A 23,964-nucleotide genomic window follows, 5' to 3' on the forward strand; every position below is an offset into this window, starting at 1 on the left:
ACCAGGGCCCTGGTAAACAGTAGTTCACTATATAGAGTGCCATTTGGGACACATCGCAGTCTCGCAGCAGTCAGTAAGTATAGCTACTATTCTAACCAGATTTGAAGTTCACACAAAATTATAATTTTCCCCTACAATAGAAAATAGGTTGTTTCTGCTCTCTTGCCAACTCCTAATGGAATTGTCATGCGTTTTGGCAAGAGCACAAACAGATCTGGGACAAGGCTAATAGACATAATATTGTAACCAGTTATGAAGTTGAATCACAAAATGAGCTTCGTCACCCCAAATGTCCCACTGGAGCCAAGTTCTCACACAGGAAGAGCTTCATGTAGACAGTGGCTACGTCGACAATGGAACCCTATATGCTAAATAGTGCACTAGTTTTGGCCAGTGCCTCAGTGCGCTATGTAGGGAATAGGGTGCCGTTTCATACGCAGACAATGACTAAGTAAGGAGATCCCAGAAAAAAATACAAGACAAAAAATGAACAGCATCAATTGGCAATAGAGCAATGGAGGGATGAAACAAGAAAAAAATCAAATAAAGTCAAAATAAATGGAATGTTTTTACAGCATCATTTCAGATTCAGCATTCCTAGAAACTCCTGTTCTTCCCTGATCACGAGATCTGTACAGGAAAACTCATGGCCCTAGTTGTAGCCTTAAACACGGTTCAGGAAAAACTCCTGACCCTTAGCATCATATCAACATATCATAGGAAGTGAGTGAGAAACACCAGGCTTCCAGAGAAATAACAGGGATTCCAGTCCCGTTCCCAAAACAAACTGACAACATGGAGGGGTACGAGGGGCAAGGGACTGGGGCATATTTCTAGTTCAGTGCTTGTGTAGGAGTTGAGCGCTACCCGTTGGGTTAGGATATGCCCCCAGGGGGTTTCAAAATCGAATGGTAAAAGTTGGGGGTCTCAGAGGCCATACGATCCCTGTTAGCACCATCAGAGAAAAATACTACATTCTTCAATGCATGTAGATACATGTGTGTTATGACTGTAGACACGTTGACATAGACGGGTTGGCTGAGCATTTCACGAAAAGTATGCACGCGCATCGATGAGGCCGTGTGGTGTTATGATTCTGAACGGTCAGATAGCTTACAACAATGAAGAAGCTGCCTTGTGGGGAATCGTAGGTGGCTCGTTTCAGCTCGTTACTGATACCATGTCTTGTTTTGAGGTGTTCTGACTACGGCTCAAATTCACTAGCTAGCTAACCAACAACTGTAAGAATGTATTTGAGAGAAGTGTATTTATGTTTTCAATAAACATTTAGAGACAAAATATAATTTACATGTCAACAATCTGAGCCAATCCTGTCTGTTTTGCCCCATAGTTGGGCACGCATTGGTTTTGTTGCTAGACAACCAGCCCGTCTATACTGTATGCATGTTATGTTCTCGTTGGGAGGTGCATAGATTCATATTGGGTGAAGGGGTGATTTTTTTAAAAACACTTCTGCCTAATATTCAACACTACCCCACCTATAAAACTAATTTACTGTAGCTTGGAATTGCATAAATACCTAAAAACATTTAGTGCATAGTCACTGAAATAACCAAAAATCAAAGAGACCTAAATTGGAAACTATCCTCTTAGTAAACCCGACACCTACTTTTTTTATAGAAAAGATGGAAAACGTTTGAAACGTTAAGAGAATGGTCCACTGCTTGCTTCTATGTAACCCTAATAGAGCTAGTGACACAGCTTATTCTGTAAGTTTCATTCATACATGTGATTGATGGGATCCAGCTAAGTACCAGCTGTGTTGTATTCTGCCAGAGCCAACCTATCGCTGTCTATTGTCTTAAAGACTTTCCAGACAGAAAGCGATCGGGCGGAGCAAGGTTGCCAAAATAGAGCAGATACCCATTTTCTCCGCCTCGGCTGAGCAGCCTTCACGTGCAACGCTGATCGCTCCGCCTGAAAAGAATCCCGCTGCAGCTTTGTCTGGAACGCCCTTTCTGATAGACTGCCATATTGAGCCAACTTCTTCATCTGTGATTTAAAAGCACACGATCTGAACAGAGCTTATCATACCTACTGGCTGACTCCATAGTCATTATAATGCCAAAGACAGGTTCAAAAAAAGAAACATTTATATCAAAAAGTAGTCAGGCGTCTGGAGGGAATCTTTGTGATCGTCTTCTACAGTGGGTGGGTATCTCTAACGTGTGTGTGTGTTCCATTTGTTTGTCACTGGTTTATGATTGAATTGGGATTTTAGTAGAACAAATGTCATTGTTTCGCTCTACCAGTCAGATGCTGTCTGAGTGTGTGTTTGTATTGGTGTGTGTGTGGCAGCGAACAGTTCATCAAGCAGTCCTCTCCTTTGATGTCAAACTGTCTGGAGAGAACACGTGTGTGTGTATATATATATATATATATATATATATATATATATATATATATATATATATATATATATATATATATATATATATATATAGTATGTATTGGTTTGTGTGTACATATATGTGTGTGTGGTAGCTAACAGTTCATTGAGCAGCCTTGGCTCATGCTGTCTGAAACTGTATAGAGAACATGGTAGGTATGTGTGTCTCTGTGTTAGTTCATGGAGCAGTCCTCCTCTCCCTCACTGTCGGAGGCCGTGTCAGAGCCGGCGGTATCCATGGCGACGTGGGCAGGGCTGACGATGACTGCTCGTCTCCTCTCCTCCTCAGCGCTGCCCCTCCTCTCCTGGGTACGTTCGATGTGCTGGATGGCCTGGAGGGCAGAGAGAATTCTAAGGTCAAAGGTCATATGATTCAGTGACGCTGTACGTAATGGGGTTATCTATACACCTCATACTCAAACATACGCTCTCTGTCCATCTCAAACACACATTACTATAGCACTACAGACATCATAGAGAGCACAAGGACACACTGAACTTCCCTATAGAAACCCTACAGAGCACAAGGACACACACTCTCCCTCACCTGTACGATGGTATCCAGGTTCTGCCGGGACGTTGACACTGTGCTGGTGTTGGAGGCGGGGCTCATGGTAACCACGGTGACGTGGTGCGGGGTCAGCGTGGGGGCGGGGACAATGACCGTGGGGTGGTGAGTGGGGGCTGGGGACAGCACCTAAAGGAGGAGAAGAGAGATGGTGAGAATAAGAAGAGTTTGAGAAATGAGGAGAAGAGAGGTGAAAAATGAGGAGAAAGAGAGTACAAGGAGAGGAAGGAAAATAAAACATTCCTTCCATTCAAAAACTGTTTGTGTGTTTCCCCCAACCGGTAACCTGTGTGTCTCTGTACCTGTGGGCTGTGTGCTGCGTGTCTGTCCCTCTCTGCGCTGGTCTCTGCATGGAGCTGCTGTAGCCTCAGTAAGGTCTGGGTCTGGATGTGAGCCTGCTCCTCCTGGACCTGCTGGGTGATCACCTTCAGCCTCTCTGGGTGCAGCACCATGTCTAGAGAACGCACCTGGATGGACAAAGACACGGGGGAGAAGGGTGATCAGTCTTTGTGTCTATATTCCTCTTCACTCTACCTTCCCTCTTTTCATTCTCAATCCCTTATTGTATCCTTCTTCCCCCTCACTGGTTCACCCGCTCTCTCAGTTCAACCTTCTCTCCCTCCCTTCTTTTAACTCCCCCACCCCTCCTCTGTTCATCCCGCTGTCCCTAGCAAGTCTCTCCCACATCTCCCTGCCCACCATCCTTCCCTCTCACCTGTTCCTCCAGTATCATCCTCGCCGAGCGCTCCTTGTCCAACTGTTGTCTGAGCTCCAACATCTCTCTCCTCAGCTCCTCGGCTTTCTCCTCCTCCAGAATGTCTGGGGAGCCGATCCCTTCATCCTTCTCCTCCGCCCCACGCCTCCTCTTTGGGGAGGAACCACTGAACTCCTGCAGGAGGAGAGGAGACAGGGTGAGAGGGAGCATTTCAACTAGCTTTGGCCATGCCATGAACAGTTAATAGTAAACCAATGTAATTGTTAAGAAGAAAGTATTTATACTGTACACCCAAATGAAATGGATCACTTTACACATTCATGTACTTTTGTCTGGGTTCAATTATCAACTGTATACATTTCTGATATTAAAAAAGTCACAAGTTACAATATTTGTATTCATTTCTATGGCTAGACTTGGCTATATGAAGGCAATACAAATGTATGAATGTCTACCTGGATGAAGCGTTTGAGCTGGTTGTTCTGCTGCAGTAGCTGGGTCTTCTCTTGCTCCAGAGCAAAGATGTAGTCTGACGTTTGCTGTAGGATGGCAGCCTGAATAGACAGGAAGAATATCATAAAGTTAGGTCAGAATCAATACTCTCAGAAACAGTTTCCTTGAATCCTCCATGGGTGGTATGGACTAGAGGTCGACCGATTATGATTTTTCAACTCCGATACCGATTATTGGAGGACCAAAAAAAAAGTCGATACCGATTAAATCGGCCCATTATATATTTGTAATAATGACAATTACAACAATACTGAATGAACACTTATTTTAACTTAATACATCAATAAAATCAATTTAGTCTCAAATAAATAATGAAACATGTTCAATTTGGTTTAAATAATGCAAAAACAAAGTGTTGGAGAAGAAAGTAAAAGTGCAATATTTGCCATGTAAAAAAGCTAACGTTTAAGTTCCTTGCTCAGAACATGAGAACATATGAAAGCTGGTGGTTCCTTTTAACATGAGTCTTCAATATTCCCAGGTAAGAAGTTTTAGGTTGTAGTTATTATAGGAATTATAGGACTATTTCTCTCTATACCATTTGTATTTCATATACCTTTCACTATTGGATGTTCGTATAGTCACTACAGTATTGCCAGCCTAATCTCAGGAGTTGATAGGCTTGAAGTCATAAACCGCACAATGAGCCTTATTAATATGGTCAAATCCGGAAACTATCATTTTGAAAACAAAACGTTTATTCTTTCAGTGAAATACGGAATCGTTCCGTATTATATCTAACAGGTGGCATCCCTAAGTCTAAATATTGCTGTTACATTGCACAACCTTCAATGTTATGTCATAATTATGTACAATTCTGGCAAATTAATTACGGTCTTATTTGGAAGAAATGGTCTTCACACAGTTCGCAACGAGCCAGGCGACCCAAACTGCTACATATACCCTGACTCTGCTTGCACAGAACGCAAGAGAAGTGACACAATTTCCCTTGTTAAAAGAAATTCATGTTAGCAGGCAATATTAACTAAATATGCAGGTTTAGAAATATATACTTGTGTATTGATTTTAAAGAAAGGCATTGATGTTTATGATCAGGTACACATTGGTGCAACGACAGTGGTTTTTTCGCAAATGTGCTTGTTAAATCATAGCCCATTTGGTGAAGTAGGCTGTGATTCGATGATAAATGAACAGGCACCGCATCGATTATATGCAACGCAGGACAAGCTAGATAAACTAGTAATATATCAACCATGTGTAGTTAACTAGTGATTATGTTAAGATTGATAGTTTTTTATAACATAAGTTTAATGCTAGCTAGCAACTTACCTTGGCTCCTTGCTGCACTCGCATAACATGTAGTCAGTCGGCCTGCCACGCAGTCTCCTTGTGGAGTGCAATGTAATCGGCCATAATCGGTGTCCAAAAATGCTGATTACCGATTGTTATGAAAACTTAAAAATCGGCCCTAATTAAATCGGCCATTCTGATTAATCGGTCAACCTCTAGTATGGACACAAACACAGTTAGCTAGATTATGGTCCCGCTCTCCTACCTTGCTGAGTTTCTCGCCGTCTGTGTGTGGCAGGAGTGTTTTCAGCGACTGGAACCCTGCGTTGATGCTCTGCATGCGGCGCCGCTCGTTACTATTTGCGATCTCCCGGCGGATACGCCTCTCCTGGTCCTGAGCAGTCTCCGGGCTGAGCGGGATGTTGGCCAGACTGGAGGGAGAGATGAAGGGATGGAAGGAGAAATGGAGAGAAGGACAGAGGGAAATGGAGACAAAAGTAATATTTTATTCAGGTTTATTGTAGTTTAGTCTGTTTTTCACTGCGTGTCTAATTAGAAATGACATGGTTATAAATTCCTATCATGCCGATGTAGCTTGGTGGAAAACACAGTGCACATGCAGGTAGTACAGCGCTATTCCTTCCCACTCCCCTGCAGCCACACCCCCACCTACATTTCACTTGGGTTAGTGACTAGGGCTATTATAAGGTCAGGCCATGGAGTTTCCTTGAACTCACTGCCCTTCAACCCATTTAATGGTCGCTAACCTACCCTGTTATGTTTACTCAGCCAGAGTAATATGTAAACCATATAACCTCCAGAGATAACATCAGTGTACATCAGTGAATGCTCTGCAACAGGATTTCCCCAAACTTGGTCCTGACCCCTGCACATTTTGGTTTTCCCCTAGCGCTACACAGCTGATTCAAATAACCAACTCCTCAAGCTTTGATTATTTGAATCAGCTGTGTAGTGCTTGGGTAAATACCAAAACGCGGCCCAGGACAGTTTGGGAAACCATGCTCTACGAGGTTCACAAAGAAGTAGAATAACCAGATCTCGGGAAACGTGTCTGACAGCTAGGCTTAAAATCATTCACAACGCGACAGACAGTTAACTGTCACATCTTAAGAGGGGGAAATATAGGCCTATTAGCAGACCTATTATCTATGCACACAATGCTTAGACTCACAGTAGCTATTTGTTTAGTCAACTGAATAGAGTGCAGTAAGCAAAAAAAAGTAGATATGCCTAAATCAATGCTAATAAAAAGTGAAGTGGACAACCAAAAATCAAATACTTTTGAGATGGAATGCATCCAAGCCATTGACGATGTGGGCCTAGAGACTAGTACAGAGTAGCCTACTGCAATCTAGATTTGAACGCTGCCTTCATTCATAAATTCTGTTTCTGCTCCAAAAGATTCTAGAAGCGTGTTTAGCTACCAACCCCTGGTTGATCGAGCGCTTCTCACATACATTGGTTGAGTGCGCAGACTTATTACAACGAAATATTGTAGCTAGCACTAAGGTATATATGGTAATTAGCAAGCTTGTCGTCGGCCTACCAACGAACCAGAATATATACACTTAGTAGCTAACGAACTAGTAATATGTGCAAATCCTTCACCAAAATAAGTAGCTAGCATAGTAGCCTGGTGAAATGTGACACCGAGACCACCCCTTCACATGGAGAACAATGCTTTTTGCCTACCTATTTGAAACACTATTACACCGTCGACTTCACTAAAACGGGGTCTTTCTACAAAATATGAATAAATCAAATTAAAGTAGTTAAATATAACTTAGTATGGACGAAATGGTGTGATGTTTATCATTTAAACGCTGTTGCGGATGTTGAACACACACCACCGCCATGCTACTAAGCTCGAGAGCTTAGCCAATTTCAGTACACGACACATAAGCATGGCCGCGCTATCCACGAGCTAGCTGGCTAACCACGGCAGGCATATTTACTCGCTACACCTCGTAGGTTCCCTACATGTGTGACCCAAAGCCCGTAAACACACACATACTGTTAGGTTGTTTCACAAAAGTATAACTGCATTATTTCTGTCGACCTGTTGGGGAAGGAACACCGTAAACAACATCTGGAATGCAAGCTAGCGCGGGATAGCTACACAGCAGCGGGCAGTGTGATTAGTAACCACGTGGTTCGTGTTAGCTGGATACAAAATGTATCGATTTCAAGTATTTATTTACATTTTTCGCTACAACTGTAACCACCAACGGTAATTATTAATACCACTAGCCGTTACAATGTTTCGGGACAAATATTAAATGATTGCTTTCGTCCCGCCCTCAGGGTATGCGCTCATATGCGCACAGCTAACAAGAAATCATAGCTTCCTTCAATCAATGTTGTGCCAATATTGTTGTAGCTAGATTGCTAACTACATGCAGGCTACTAGCTAGTTAGTAAGCAGATAACTCACAGTTGCAATCAAAATACACATCTTATCGAAAGCGTGATTATGCAATACACACCTACAAAGCCCTCCAATAACATCCTTCTCCGATTTCTTGAATTGTTGTAAAGCCTTCTCCGTAGGCATCATGAAGTATTCCATGCTTTAGCTACCTAGCTACTTAACGTTAGATATCTTCAGCTGTAACCCCTTGAGTCTGTTCTGTGTTTGGAGGCTATTTTTCCAATTTCCTTGCCGTACAAATAAAAAATACACTCCTGTACTATGTTCGATTGCACATAGCTAAGTATTGCGTAGTATTATTGATCGTTCGAGGTTGCAGCTAAAAGGCTAGACTAAGCTAACTGTGTGTGGCTCCAGCTGATGCGGATTTCCCTGCGTGCGTGTGGCGCCTCCGCCTACTACTACGTGTGTGTTTGCAGCTGATCTCTGTGTCTCGAGGCGGGAAACAGCTGGTCGGAATCAAGGAGAGCACGAGAGCTTTTTCTCTCTCTGCATAGCAGACCAGACTACGCGCAAACAAAGAGCTACTTTGAGACAGAAGCGTTAGAGCCTATTGAACAAGGAACGGCCAACTGGTGCTTATAAAGACACTTAAAATACACCAAAGAGAAAATGAAAACAGGAGGCCAGACCAAGGCAACAAACCAAGGTCAAGTACAATAACATCAAACAACCAATTTGCCTATATTCTATAAAACAACGATATATTTTATTCTAATTTATTATATTCTTTAAAAACAAAAATAGATTACATGTTTTTATGCCAGTGCCTATCAGGTCAAATACATTTGAAAGTCCGGATGTTATACCTATACTGTAATAAAAACCCTAGCATTATGATAGCCATGGTCAATTATCGAAATGGATTGTAGCCTATGTAACAGCTACCCTATTCTTATTCAGGTTAAAGCTATATAGCCAGTATAGCCCAATAGCTTACAGTAAGAAGGCTATTGGTCTAGTATGGCATAAGACCAGGGGCGTAACACTTTGTGTGATAGCCTATCTGGGAATGTTGCAGTAGTCAATGCCTACATGTAGGCAGACTATCCATCATTTATCAAACAAATGAGTATAGGGGTATAGACTATAACTATTTTTGTTAAGATGTTTAATTTTATAAGAACAAATCGCTAGCTCTTCCATCCACCCTTTGACCAGCAGATGGTAGACTAAACCTTCTCACGCAGTTATGGTCATCAAACCAAGGTGTGAGTTGTCTGATTGATGGCTGTATCATAACAATTCAGAAAACAAACATTTTATTTTTGGTCTTAATTTAAGGTTAGGGTTAGGAATAAGGCTAGCCTATGTAACAGGTTAAGGTTAGGTTTCAGGTTAGGGTTAGGTTTAAAGAAATAGGCAGGGTTTAGCCATAATTATGACTTTGTGGCTGTGGAAACTAGTGACCACCCAAAGTGTGCACCCCAAACATTTTTTTAACTGTATAAGTATGCAGGTATTTCAATAACCTATTATGTCGAATACAAAACATGAGCTGGTGCACACACAGACACATGTATTTTATCTAGAGGGGCTGACTAACGGCGGATAAACTGTAAGCTATAAAAATAAAAAGAGTCGCACACTATATATAAAGTTCCAGTAATTTATTGAGTAAATCACCAACGTTTCGGCATCACTGTGCCTTCTTCAGGAGAAGAAGTGTGTGTGTGTGTGTGTGTGTGAGTGAGAGAGAGAGAGAGAGAGATGAAGAAAGGGGGGAGTCAGCTGTGAAACGGAGAAATAGAGAATATCTGTGAGAGATGCGTGCTTTCACTCACGTGTTTTCTTTTGTGAGTGTAATGTTTTCTGATAGTATATTTCACCTTTGTTTATTATCTATTCCACTTGCATTGGCAATGTAAATATATGTTTCCCATGTCAATAAAGCCCTTTGAATTGAATTGAGAGAGAGAGAGAGATGAGAAAGCGAGAGACTTGAAGGAAAGGTTGGAAATGAGCCGAGGACAACCTCCGTGTTCGGAAGTGATAGGCGGGACCGCGAAGGCAAGGGAGACATGCGCTGAGCTGGAAGAGGTAGGCTGCTAGGGTCTGTTACCGAACAGAGGAGTGGTGGTGGCTGCGTGGGGGAATATGGGCTGGACTGGGTCTTGGTCTGTCTACGTACACAGCAGACGACCACGGGGAGGCTGAAACCACACAGTCACGTCTCCTGCTGAGGGGTGTAGCCGGAAAAAAAGAGAAAGAGAGGGAGAAAGAGAGAATAGAAAGACAGAGAGCCACGCACGGCTCAGCTGAGGCAAGCAGACGATTGGAGTAGAAATCGTGAGAGACAACCGCTGGAAGAGAACGGTGGAAGGGAGGAAGGAAAGAGAAAACAGACAGGATCCAAATCTGCCAGCGACCACCACCTCCTCTCCCTCTCTCCATCTCGCTGGTTAGCTGCGCACCCACATAGACCGATGACACCCCTCGCCCTCTTCTAAAAAGACAACTAGGGGGATGACCGCCTACCGAGAAGGCAGTTGACTAGCGTCGTAACTAAGCGATGCACATTCTATCCAAGAGCGCAAACTTGAAGCTATCTTTTATCCTAACATAGGCTATTTGACGAATGTCACTGTTGACATTATTTCCTAACAGTGTTGTGGTTATTGACACGAGGCTCAGTTTGTTTTCGAGACTCTGTAAAGCAAAGTTTTTTTTCTGCTGGACTTGTTTTTTCCAGTGCGTCGTGGATTTCCATACTTGCAGAAAAACAGATGATTATTTTTGCGACAAGCTAGGCCTATTTGTAAAGAAATATAGCAGTAGAACGAACGGACTCCTTTGGGGTGGGTTTTTATGTCTTTATTTTCCGTACAGTCTGTTATAGATACATTATATTCTATCGACAAAGGCTCGACAAGCTCCTACTAAACTTGTCTCTTGAATAGACACCCTTCTGTAGCCTATCAACCGTTTGAAACGGTTGTGTGCACATCAAGGAGATACTGAGAAGTGACAGTAGAGGAGACATCCAACGAGGAGAGCCGACAAGGATACTATACGTTCGCGTCCAGTGGAGACAAGGCTTTTATCAAAGGTAAACACACACAGACACTCAGACATCCATGTTCTCCCATGGGAGTCCATGACAGATTTTTCTTTTGCGAATGTGTCCTTTATTCCCCTATAGCCTCCCAGGCTACTGTAATTTCGTTGTGGTAATGTATGCAAACTACTATATTTGTAGACTACGTAGATTTGATAAATTCGGCACCTGTGGGAAATTTGGTTGAAATTGTCTCTGATTAAGGGCACCGACATAAGATGCTCGTGGCCGGTTATCGGTCTAGACTGGATGTCACGGTCCGTTATGTTGTCCGTCTGACATGTCTGGACACCATATTATTTTCCCTGTGTAGCCTAAATGCCACATTTGATATTGTATCCAACATCCCATATTCGTTCCTTTAACATCTCACCACAGGCTGCCTTATCGAGAACAATGACATGGGGGCTACATATGTGTGACATGATGAACGGTCTGTCACAGACTAGATGAAATCTAACCAATCGGAATGGTGCGCAATAGTGCAATAGTGATAGACCGTTCACGACCTAACCTACCCTGACTGTGACCCTATGTGACATCACATTAATATATTCATGATGTGCCATGGTGTGCAATTTATTTTCAACAATGGCCTTTCCAAAATGTCTCTCAAATAAAAATTGTTGAGTAAGCCTACTATAGTACAGGCCCTAGTTCCAGAACATTAGATTAGATTGCAGTGAGTTTAGTGGTAGGCCTATATGAGACATTTGGAGTGATAGAGTTTGTAGCCTAAATCCAGTTAAAGTGTACAAAGAGTTGGGTTTTTTAACACTAACCAGAAGGAGATAATGAGATTAGCCCTAAAGGTCACAGTGAAACACTGGGAACTTGTTTGGTTGGACAACCAGCCCACTGGGCACCCACTACTTGAATCAAAGATGTTTCCATGTCATTTCAATGAAATACGTTGAACCAATGTGGAATAGATGTTGAATTGACGTCTGTGTCCAGTGGGAGTCCTTGTCAATGTACTGATAAGTGTGTGTGTTATGCCCACACAGAGGTTTCAGGAATCTTACATCTTGTCTATTGTGGGCCAATAATAAAGATGACTGGCCCTTACTTTGACCACACACACACTCAGACTCACACTCTCACACACACAGTGCAAAAGGAGTCTGAGGGGAGCTAGATACAATACGCAGATACACCCACCATCACCACAGCAGGAAAAGAGAGGGCCTAGTTCCAGGCCTCTTGGAGACAAAGCGGCCCTTAAGAAGCTATGATGCAACGGGACTGTAACACCACCACCACCGCACACACAGAGAAAGAGACAGTGGGAAAATAATATCATAATACAATCCAGCAGCGATCACAGAAAGGAGAAAGCTCTCTGGACTGGACCTCACCAGACTAACTAACTGGACCTCACTAGACTGACTAACTGGACCTCACCAGACTGCCTAACTGGACCTTACCAGACTGACTACTGGACCTCACTAGACTGACTAACTGGACCTCACTAGTCTGACTCTACTGGACCTCACCAGACTGACTAACTGGACCTCACTAGTCTGACTCTACTGGACCTCACCAGACTGACTAACTGGACCTCACCAGATTAACTAACTGGACCTCACCAGACTGACTAACTGAACCTCACTAGATTAACTAACTGGATCTCACTAGACTGACTAACTGGACCTCACCAGACTGACTAACTGGACCTCACCTGATTAACTAACTGGACCTCACTAGACTGACTAACTGGATCTCACCAGACTGACTACTGGACCTCACTAGACTGACTAACTGGACCTCAGTAGATTAACTAACTGGAACTCACCAGATTAACTCACTGGACCTCACCAGACTGACTACTGGACCTCACCAGACTGACTAACTGGACCTCACCAGACTGACTAACAGGACCTCACCAGACTGACTAACTGGACCTCACCAGATTAACTAACTGGACCTCACCAGACTGACTAACTGGACCTCACCAGACTGACTAACTGGACCTCACTAGATTAACTAACTGGACCTCACTAGACTGACTAACTGGACATCACCAGACTGACTACTGGACCTCACCAGTCTGACTAACTGGACCTCACCAGACTGACTAACTAGACCTCACCAGACTGACTAACTGGACCTCACCAGACTGACTAACTAGACCTCACCAGATTAACTAACTGGACCTCACTAGACTGACTAACTGGACCTCACCAGACTGACTAACAGGACCTCACCAGATTAACTAACTGGACCTCACCAGACTGACTACTGGAACTCACTAGACTGACTATCTGGACCTCACCAGATGAACTAACTGGACCTCACCAGACTGACTAACTGGACCTCACCTGACTGACTAACTGGACCTCACCAGATTAACTTTCTGGACCTCACCAGACTGACTAACTGGACCTCACCAGACTGACTAACTAGACCTCACCAGATTAACTAACTGGACCTCACTAGACTGACTAACTGGACCTCACCAGACTGACTAACAGGACCTCACCAGATTAACTAACTGGACCTCACCAGACTGACTACTGGAACTCACTAGACTGACTATCTGGACCTCACCAGATGAACTAACTGGACCTCACCAGACTGACTAACTGGACCTCACCTGACTGACTAACTGGACCTCACCAGATTAACTTTCTGGACCTCACCAGACTGACTAACTGGACCTCACCAGACTGACTAACTGGACCTCACCAGATTAACTTTCTGGACCTCACCAGACTGACTAACTGGACCTCACCAGATTAACTTTCTGGACCTCACCAGACTGACTAACTCGGTGATGAGAGGACAGGACAGCCATGATGAGAACATATAGGAAAAAGGAAGACTCAGTGTGTGTGTGTGTGTGTGTGTGTGTGTGTGTGTGTGTGTGTGTGTGTGTGTGTGTGTGTGTGTGTGTGTGTGTGTGTGTGTGTGTCTGTGTGTGTGTGTCTGTGTGTGTGTGTAAAACGCGTGTGAAGTGTGAATGGCCCATGAGTACACTCATGAATGTGCTTAGTAGGGTCAAGCGGTATACAGATTTTCATACCTTCATACCGTTCCTGTACCATACCGGGATATAAGGTATTACCGGCAGTGCACACAAAGGGCGCTATTTCTTTCCAAACGTAAAAAATACAAATAATATTGATCCAGGAGGGGATTAGTTGTCTTTGCTGTAAACAAGAAGCTTGGTCTTGCAAGCTAGACACTTAGCTAGCAAGTTAGCAAACCCAATGCATAGCTGGAGCCTGAGCTGGATATCATGTATTTAGCACATCTTAGATAGTTAACTTAAGCAGTGGCGCAGCACGCACCCCCAAACTTTTGGGGGCCCGGTATTAAAAATGTCAAAATACCCCGGTATACGGTATATACAGTATACCGCCCAAGTCTACAGCTTAGAAACAACAATGTGTGTGTGTAAGGGTACGTGTTAGAGCTTGCACATGAACATGTGGATGTGCGTAGCAACCCCTTGCCAACTCTATATACTCCTATACAAGCTATAGCAAAGTCCTGGGGGGAACCGTGTGTGTGATAAAGCAAAGTCCTAGGGGAACGGTGTGTGTGATATAGCAAAGTCCTGGGGGAACCGTGTGTGTGATATAGCAAAGTCCTGGGGGAACGGTGTGTGTGATATAGCAAAGTCCTGGGGGGAACGGTGTGTGTGATATAGCAAAGTCCTGGGGGGAACGGTGTGTGTGATATAGCAAAGTCCTGGGGGAACCGTGTGTGTGATAAAGCAAAGTCCTGGGGGAACCGTGTGTGTGATATAGCAAAGTCCTGGGGGAACCGTGTGTGTGATATAGCAAAGTCCTGGGGGAACCGTGTGTGTGATATAGCAAAGTCCTGGGGGGAACCGTGTGTGTGATATAGCAAAGTCCTGGGGGGAACCGTGTGTGTGATATAGCAAAGTCCTGGGGGAACCGTGTGTGTGATATAGCAAAGTCCTGGGGAACCGTGTGTGTGATATAGCAAAGTCCTGGGGGGGGAACCGTGTGTGTGATATAGCAAAGTCCTGGGGGAACGGTGTGTGTGATATAGCAAAAGGACCCCTTGGAGCCGTGCCGTGCTGGGTAAGCCCTGTGTTGTCTTTGACTGCCCCTGTTTGTACATGAGAGTTCAACGGGTTTAACTCTAGCTAGTTATGAAAACCTTCCCCACTACTCTACTCCCCATAGCTGCACGCACGCACGCACGCACACACACACACACACACACAGTTAGAGTGGGGAAAGCTGGCCTCCCTCTAACTCCAGCTCTAGTCTGGCTGTGTGTGTGTACTCTGGCTCTAGTCTGGCTGTGTGTGTGTACTCTAGCTCTAGTCTGGCTGTGTGTGTGTACTCTGGCTCTAGTCTGGCTGTGTGTGTGTACTCTAGCTCTAGTCTGGCTGTGTGTGTGTACTCTGGCTCTAGTCTGGCTGTGTGTGTGTACTCTGGCTCTAGTCTGACTGTGTGTGTGTGTACTCTAGCTCTAGTCTGGCTGTGTGTGTGTACTCTGGCTCTAGTCTGGCTGTGTGTGTGTACTCTAGCTCTAGTCTGGCTGTGTGTGTGTACTCTGGCTCTAGTCTGGCTGTGTGTGTGTACTCTGGCTCTATTCTGGCTGTGTGTGTGTACTCTGGCTCTAGTCTGGCTGTGTGTGTGTACTCTGGCTCTATTCTGGCTGTGTGTGTGTACTCTGGCTCTAGTCTGGCTGGGCTCAGACCAGGCATTTTTCGCCCGTTAGACTCTAACCACTAACGACTGCCTCTCTCTGCTCCCCCCAGGAATGTCTTATTCACCTCCTTTCTCTCTCTCTCTCTCTCTCTCTCTCTCTCTCTCTCTCTCTCTCTCTCTCTCTCTCTCTCTCTCTCTCTCTCTCTCTCTCTCTCTCTCTCTCTCTCTCTCTCTCTCTCTCTCTCTCTGTGTAGGTCTGGATGGGCCGGGGAATCACGCACACACAGCCTACTGCAGACACACACATACTGCAGATATACTGTATACTCACATACTGCAGATATACTTTATATGCACACACAGCCTACTGCAGACACACATATACTGTATACTCACATACTGCAGATATACTGTATACGCACACATACTGCAGATATACTGTATACACAGACACTGCAGATATACTGTATACACACACATATGTATGCATAGATTCAAGACACACATATTAACAAACACTCATGCATGAACGAACAAACACATGCATACTCAGAACAGCTGATACACAAACACATGCACACAGGTAAACACACACACACACACACACACACACACACACACACACACACACACACACACACACCATGACACACACACGACACACACACGATACACACACATGGTTTCCCCCAGTATGGACAACACCACCTGTGTGACTCCATACATCTATGAGGGCCCCTGGTCACCCCCGACCCCCAACCCACACATCCCTCTCTCCATCCCTCTTTTCTAAAAAGAAAAAAACATCCCTCTTTCCTTTATTCTCCACAGAGCCGTGAGTCTGTGTGTTCACTTCCAAAACAAACAGACGGAATTCCGCATCTCCTCCCTCTTTCCTCCCTCCTCACCCACCTCTCCGCTTCTTTCTCTCCCCTCATGTGTTCTCTCTCGTCCTTTCTCTCTCCCTCATACTTTCTCTCTCCCTCATACTTTCTCTCTCCCTCATACTTTCTCTCTCCCTCAGACTTTCTCTCTCCCTCAGACTTTCTCTCTCCCTCAGACTTTCTCTCTCCCTCATACTTTCTCTCTCCCTCAGACTTTCTCTCTCCCTCATACTTTCTCTCTCCTCATACTTTCTCTCTCCCTCATACTTTCTCTCTCCCTCAGACTTTCTCTCTCCCTCATACTTTCTCCCTCATACTTTCTCTCTCCCTCATACTTTCTCTCTCCCTCATACTTTCTCTCTCCCTCATACTTTCTCTCTCCCTCATACTTTCTCTCTCCCTCAGACTTTCTCTCTCTCCCTCATACTTTCTCTCTCCCTCATACTTTCTCTCTCCCTCAGACTTTCTCTCTCCCTCAGACTTTCTCTCTCCCTCATACTTTCTCTCTCCCTCAGACTTTCTCTCTCTCCCTTGATCTTGCTGGGCTGTGGCAATCATGACTTTTTGTCAGCCGGTTATTGTCATGTAAAAGACTGATGGTCTCATGTTAATTGACCGTTAATTAACATAAACATGTTTAACATCTCCAGGCCTCCACACATACAAACAGCTGAGACAAGCCTTTGGAACATCTATATTTACAAAAAGTCTAATAAATCTATTTAATATACACCATCACAATAAATCCATTATTTATTTTAGACAGGTCTAAAGAAACATTCTGATATTATCAGGCAATGTGCCATGGCATAGGCTGTAGGCTTGTTCATTTAGCTGAAAAGACATGCTTATAAGTCCCATGCCATTATTTTATATTATATGATTTTATAGTAAGAAGAATATAATTGAACTTAGCTGAATAAATAGAAAGGATATTTTTACCATTCTGGAGCGAGTGCGCATATAAAGTGACTATGTTGAGTGTAAAAGTGATAATTCGAAACAGGTCCTAAATGCTACATTTAGAGTTATTTGGCAAACAAACTTTAGAATGTCTTAGGAATCAAAACATATGTAGGCTGCATGATGCAACTATAGGTTAGTTAACTCTACCTACATGTACATACTACCTCAACTAACTGGTGCCCCCGCACATTATCTCTGTACCGGCACCCCCCTGTAAATACAGTTGAAGTCAGATGTTTACATACACTTAGGTTGGAGTCATTAAAACTCGTTTTTCAACCACTCCACAAATTTCTTGTTAACAAACTATAGTTTTGTCAAGTCGGTTAGGACATCTACTTTGTGCACGCCCTGACCATAGAGAGCCCTCTGGGTTCTCTATGGTGTTGTAGGTCAGGGAGTGACTAGGGGGGGTGTTCTAGTTTTCCTATATCTATGTTTGTTTTTGTTGTATGGTTCCCAATTAGAGGCAGCTGATTCTCGTTGTCTCTAAGTTCTCCATTGTTCCCACCTGGGTTGTGGGATATTGTTTTTGTGTTGTGCATGTTGCACCACTGATTTCACGTTTCGTTGTTGGTTTATTGTTTTTCTGGAAGTTTCACTACTAATAAAGATGTGGAACTCAACACACGCTGCGCCTTGGTCCCGTCCTTTTGAAGAACGTGACAATGACACAAGTAATTTTTCCAACAATTGTTTACAGACAGATTATTTCACTGAATCACAATTCCAGTGGGTCAGGAGTTTACATACACTAAGTTAACTGTGTCTTTAAACAGCTTGGAAAATTCCAGAAAATGATGTCATGGCTTTAGAAGCTTCTGATAGGCTGATTGACATAATTTGAGTCAATTGGAGGTGTACCTGTGGATGTATTTCAAGGCCTACCTTCAAACTCAGTGCCTCTTTGCTTGACATCATGGGAAAATCAAAAGAAATCAGCCCAAAAATTGTAGACCTCCACAAGTCTGGTTCATCCTTCGGAGCAATTTCCAAACGCCTGGTACCACGTTCATCTGTACAAACAATAGTACCCAAGTATAAACACCATGGGACCACGCAGCCGTCATACCTGTCAGGAAGGAGACGCGTTCTGTCTCCCAGAGATGAACGTACTTTGGTGCGAAAAGTGTAAATCAATCCCAGAACAACAGCAAAGGACCTTGTGAAGATGCTGGAGGAAACGTGTACAAAAGTATGTATATCCACAGTAAAACGAGTCCTATATCGACATAACCTGAAAGGCCGCTCAGCAAGGAAGAAGCCACTGCTCCAAAACCGCCATAAAAAAGCCAGACTACAGTTTGCAACTGCACATGGGGACAAAGATCGTACTTTTTGGAGAAATGTTCTCTGGTCTGATGAAACAGAAATAGAGCTGTTGGCCATAATGACCATCGTTATGTTTGGAGGAAAAAGGGGGATGCTCGCAAGCCGAAGAACACCATCCCAACCGTGAAGCATGGGGTGGCAGTGTCATGTTGTGGGGGTGCTTTGCTGCAGGAGGGACTGGTGCGCTTCACAAAATAGCTGGCATCATGAGGAAGGAAAATTATGTGGATAAATTGAAGCAACATCTCAAGACATCAGTCAGGAAGTTAAAGCTTGGTTGCAAATCCCAGCTCCCAGCTGCCCACTGCACTGAGGCTAGGTAATACGGTCACCAACGATAAATCCTTGATAATCGAAAATTTCAATAAGCATTTCTCAACGGCTGGCCATGTCTTCCTCCTGGCTACTCCAACCCCAGCCAACAGCTCTACCCCCCCCCCCCCCCCCCCCCCCGCAGCTATTCGCCCAAGCCTCCCCAGTTTCTCCTTCACCCAAATCCAGATAGCAGATGTTCTGAAAGAGCTGCAAAACCTGGACCCGTACAAATCAGCTGGGCTTGACAATCTGGACCCTCTCTTTCTAAAACTATCCGCCGACATTGTTGCAACCCCTATTACCAGCCTGTTCAACCTCTCTTTCGTATCGTCCGAGATCCCTAAAGATTGGAAAGCTGCTGCGGTCATCCCCCTCTTCAAAGGGGGTGACACCCTAGACCCAAACTGTTACAGACCTATTTCCATCCTGCCTATCTAAAGTCTTCGAAAGCCAAGTTAATCAACAGATCACTGACCATTTTGAATCCCACCGTACATTTTCCGCTGTGCAATCCGGTTTCCGAACTGGTCACGGGTGCACCTCAGTCACTCTCAAGGTACTAAACGATATCATAACCACCATCGATAAAAGACAGTACTGTGCAGCCGTATTCATCGACCTGGCCAAGGCTTTTGACTCTGTCAATCACCGTATTCTTATCGGTAGACTCAATACCCTTGGTTTTTCTAATGACTGCCTCGCCTGGTTCACCAACTACTTTGCAGACAGAGTTCAGTGTGTCAAATCGGAGGGCATGTTGTCCGGACCTTTGGCAGTCTCTATGGGGGTACCACAGGGTTCAATTCTCGGGCTGACTCTTTTCTCTGTATATATCAATGATGTCGCTCTTGCTGCGGGCGATTCCCTGATCCACCTCTACGCAGACGACACCATTCTGTATACTTCTGGCCCTTCCTTGGACACTGTGCTAACAAACCTCCAAACGAGCTTCAATGCCATACAACACTCCTTCCTTGGCCTCCAACTGCTCTTAAACGCTAGTAAAACCAAATGCATGCTTTTCAACCTTTCGCTGCCAGCACCTGCCCACCCGACTAGCATCACCACCCTGGACGCTTCCGACCTAGAATATGTGGACAACTATAAATACCTAGGTGTCTGGTTAGACTGTAAACTCTCCTTCCAGACTCATATTAAACATCTCCAATCCAAAATCAAATCTAGAATCGGCTTTCTATTTCGCAACAAAGCCTCCTTCACTCACGCCGCCAAATTTACCCTAGTAAAACTGACTATTCTACCGATCCTCGACTTCGGCGATGTCATCTACAAAATAGCTTCCATTACTCTACTCAGCAAACTGGATGCAGTCTATCACAGTGTCATCCGTTTTGTTACCAAATCACCTTATACTACCCACCACTGCGACCTGTATGCTCCAGTTGGCTGGCCCTTGCTACATATTCATCGCCAGACCCACTGGCTCCAGGTCATCTATAAGTCTATGCTAGGTAAAGCTCTGCCTTATCTCAGCTCACTGGTCACCATAGCAACACCCGTAGCACGCGCTCCAGCAGGTATATCTCACTGATCATCCCCAAAGCCAACACCTCATTTGGCCGCCTTTCCTTCCATTTCTCTGCTGCCAGTGACTGGAACGAATTGCAAAAATCTCTGAAGTTGGAGACTTTTATTTCCCTCACCAACTTTAAACATCAGCTACCTGAGCTGCTAACCGATCGCTGCAGCTGTACATAGTCCATCTGTAAATTGGCCACCCAATCTACCTACCTCATCCCCATACTGTTTTTATTTTATTTACTTTTCTGCTCTTTTGCACACGAGTATTTCTACTTGCACATCATCATATGCTCATGTATCACTCCAGTGTTAATCTGCTAAATTGTAATTATTCGCTCCTATGGCCTATTTATTGCCTACCTCCTCATGCCTTTTGCACACACTGTATATAGACTTTCTATTTTTTCTACTGTGTCATTGACTTGTTTATTGTGTTATTGACTGTACGCTTGTTTATTCCATGTGTAACTCTGTGTTGTTGTCTGTGTCACACTGCTTTGCTTTATCTTGGCCAGGTCGCAGTTGTAAATGAGAACTTGTTCTCAACTAGCCTACCTGGTTAAATAAAGGTGAAATAAAAAAATTAAAAAATGGGTCTTCCAAATGGACAATGACCCCAAGCATACTTCCAAAGTTGTGACATGTGTCTTAAGGACAACAAAGTCAAGGTATTAGAGTGGCCATCACAAAGCCCTGACCTCAATCCCATAGAAAATTTGTGGGCAGAACTGAAAAAGCGTGTGCGAGCAAGGAGGCCTACAAAGCTGACTCAGTTACACCAGCTCTGTCAGGAGGAATGGGCCAAAATTCACCCAACTTATTGTGGGAAGCTTGTGGAAGGCTACCCGAAACGTTTGACCCAAGTTAAACAATTTAAAGGCAATGCTACCAAATACTAATTGAGTGTATGTAAACTTCCTACCCACTGGGAATGTGATGAAAGAAATAAAAGCTGAAATAAATCATTCTCTCTACTATTATTCTGACATTTCACATTCTTAAAATAAAGTGGTGATCCTAACTGACCTAAGACAGGGAATTTTTACTAGGATTAAATGTCAGGAATTGTGAGTTTAAATGTATTTGGTTAAGGTGCATGTAAACTTCAGACTCAACTGTATTGTTATTTTTTGAAACTACACTGTTGGTTAGGGGCTCGTAAGTAAGCATTTCACTGTAAGGTCTACCTGTTGTATTCGGCGCATGTGACAAATACAATTTCATTTGATTTGATGATTTGAGAAAGTTGCAAAAGAAACTTGTGCTCTGTTCCTTGCCTCAGGCTGCACACGCTGTTCACTCATCAAGTGATCATATTCTCACTCATCAGACTATACTCTATTTAATCTTGTCTTTAATATTAAAGTAACCAGTCTATCCAGTGTGCATAATAATACAGTCCATAATAATTAATATTACATAATAATACATTTTTATTTTGGAGTATAGTCCATAATAATTAATATTACATAATAATACATTTTTATTTTAGAGTATAGGCTAGACCAATTATGTGCCAAATACATCTGAAATCAGTTTTCTTATGTTTGTCTGCCGTGCGTAATATGCGGTAGGTTATGTATTGTAAAACGGCACAGTCATTATTTTAATTAAGTTTTATTATTTCAGGCTTGGACTCATATATAGGCCTGTGTGTATGCATAAGCTCTAATATGCTTATGTTTTTTTTGGGACTAATCGTCCACTTCATTGTGTTAGGCTTTGAAACAACATCTTAGGCTTTTGGACTTTTAAAAACACAATACTGTTTTAATGATGAGTGTTTGATGGGATTTTCCATTGTATTTGCATTGACATCAGAGTAGTTAGAGGGACAACAGAGCCCTGAGTACCAGGCTGTTAGGACCTGATGGTAGTTAGTGAGTTGGGTAGTACCAACGCATGTCCAGAGTGCATAAGAGATTACCATGACTCAGTGGCCACATGGCATTTTAATGCGGTCATGACTCATGACTGCCGGTATGGTGGTAATATGGCCACCGCAACAACCCTACTCTTGTTTCCTGGTTTTTCTTTCTTGGCCTTTGAGGATGGAGGCTGTTGTGGAGCCTAGAGAGTAGAGACCCTCAAAACTATTTACAGAACCCAAAAACTAGGAAGTGAAAGAAAGAGAGGGAGAGGGAGAGGGAGTGAAAGAAAGAGGGAGAGGGGCTGGACAATTAAGGGAAAAGTAGAGAGTGAAAATACATCTCGTAAGAAGATACAATATTTTTTTATCTTTATTTAACTAGGCAAGTCAGTTAAGAACAAATTCTTATTTACAATGATGGCCTAGGAACAGTGGAACAGTGGGTTAACTGCCTTATTCAGGGGCAGAACCACAGATTTTTACATTGTCAGCTCAGGGATTCAATCTAGCAACCTTTCGGTTACTGGTCCGACGCTCTAAACACTAGACTACCTGCCACCCCAAATATGATTCTAAAGAGAGAGTTGACAGTGATGTCACACAGTGTTAGCATCACAGGCTACAGGCTACTTCCACTCCCAAGAGGTGCTAGATCTGGAGCTCAATAACCATTCTGTAAGGTTTCTCTGTTTCCTTCACACTCTCTCGCTACATCTCTCGCTCTCTCTCTCTCTGTCTCTTGCTCTCTCTATATATTCTCTGTGTCTTTCCCCGCTTTGGCCTCCCGAGTGGCGCGGTGGTCTAAGGCACTGCATCGCAGTGTTAGCTGTGCCACTAGAGATTCTGGGTTCGAGTCCAGGTTCTGTCGCAGCCAGCCGCGACCGGGAGACCCATGGGGCTGAGCACAATTGGCCCAATGTTGTCCGGGTTAGGGGAGGGTTTGGCCAGCAGGGATATCATTGTCCCATCGCGCACTAGCGACTCCTGTGGCAGGCCGGGTGCAGTGCACACTGACCAGGTCGCCAGGTGTACGGTGTTTCCTCCCACACATTGATGCGGCTGGCTTCCGGGTTGGATGTACGTTGTGTCAAGAAGCAGTGCGGCTTGGTTGGGTTGTGTTTCAGAGGACGCACGGCTCTCGACCTTCACCTCTCCCGAGTCCCTACGGGAGTTGCAGTGATGAGACAAGTCTGTAACTACCAATTGGATACCATGAAATTGGGGAGGAAAAGGGGGGTAATTTTTTAAATGTTTAAATATGAAAAATAAAGAAAAAATATTTTTAAAAGTCTTTCCCTGATTCATCCATCTGTTCATTCCCCTTTTCACACCTCTTATTCTCTCTCTCTCGCTCTCTTTTCCGCTATCTCTCCTCCCTCTCCTCACAATCTCTGCCTGACCCATTCTCTCTTTTCCGCTATCTCTCCTCCCTCTCCTCACAATCTCTGCCTGAC

General features: G+C 43.9%; 2 protein-coding genes across 2 annotated transcripts in view; one reads left to right on the top strand and one right to left on the bottom strand.

The window, feature by feature from the left end:
* Positions 1-2,444: 2,444 nt before the first annotated feature.
* On the bottom strand, positions 2,445-8,357 carry LOC115147403 (transcription factor AP-4). The gene is made up of 7 exons (XM_029689639.1): positions 7,965-8,357; positions 5,723-5,888; positions 4,149-4,247; positions 3,694-3,867; positions 3,281-3,445; positions 2,958-3,107; positions 2,445-2,742 (listed from the first exon to the last, which is right to left on the bottom strand). Exons 1-7 carry the CDS (start codon positions 8,045-8,047, stop codon positions 2,584-2,586), a joined length of 996 nt encoding a protein of 331 aa, XP_029545499.1. The 5' UTR covers positions 8,048-8,357; the 3' UTR covers positions 2,445-2,583.
* A 1,548-nt stretch (positions 8,358-9,905) lies between these two features.
* Positions 9,906-23,964, top strand: part of LOC115147873 (zinc finger protein GLIS2) — a gene marked incomplete at its 3' end in the record, with an annotated part of 27,249 nt that continues 13,190 nt past the window's right edge. The window contains exon 1 of the mRNA XM_029690138.1: positions 9,906-10,958. The remainder of the gene's footprint in view (positions 10,959-23,964) is intronic.

Source organism: Salmo trutta, chromosome 14, assembly GCF_901001165.1.
Source record: "Salmo trutta chromosome 14, fSalTru1.1, whole genome shotgun sequence".
NCBI classification, from domain to species: Eukaryota; Metazoa; Chordata; class Actinopteri; order Salmoniformes; family Salmonidae; genus Salmo; species Salmo trutta.

Bases quoted from the DNA above. Each gene is read 5' to 3' on its own strand.
- LOC115147403 (XM_029689639.1), bottom strand. From the start codon at position 8,047: ATGGAATACTTCATGATGCCTACGGAGAAGGCTTTACAACAATTCAAG. The intron at 3,108-3,280 runs GTACAGAGACAC...CTCCTCCTTTAG, and splicing joins ACGCAGCACACAGCCCACAG to GTGCTGTCCCCAGCCCCCAC. The intron at 2,743-2,957 runs GTGAGGGAGAGT...TCTGCCCTCCAG, and splicing joins ACCTGGATACCATCGTACAG to GCCATCCAGCACATCGAACG.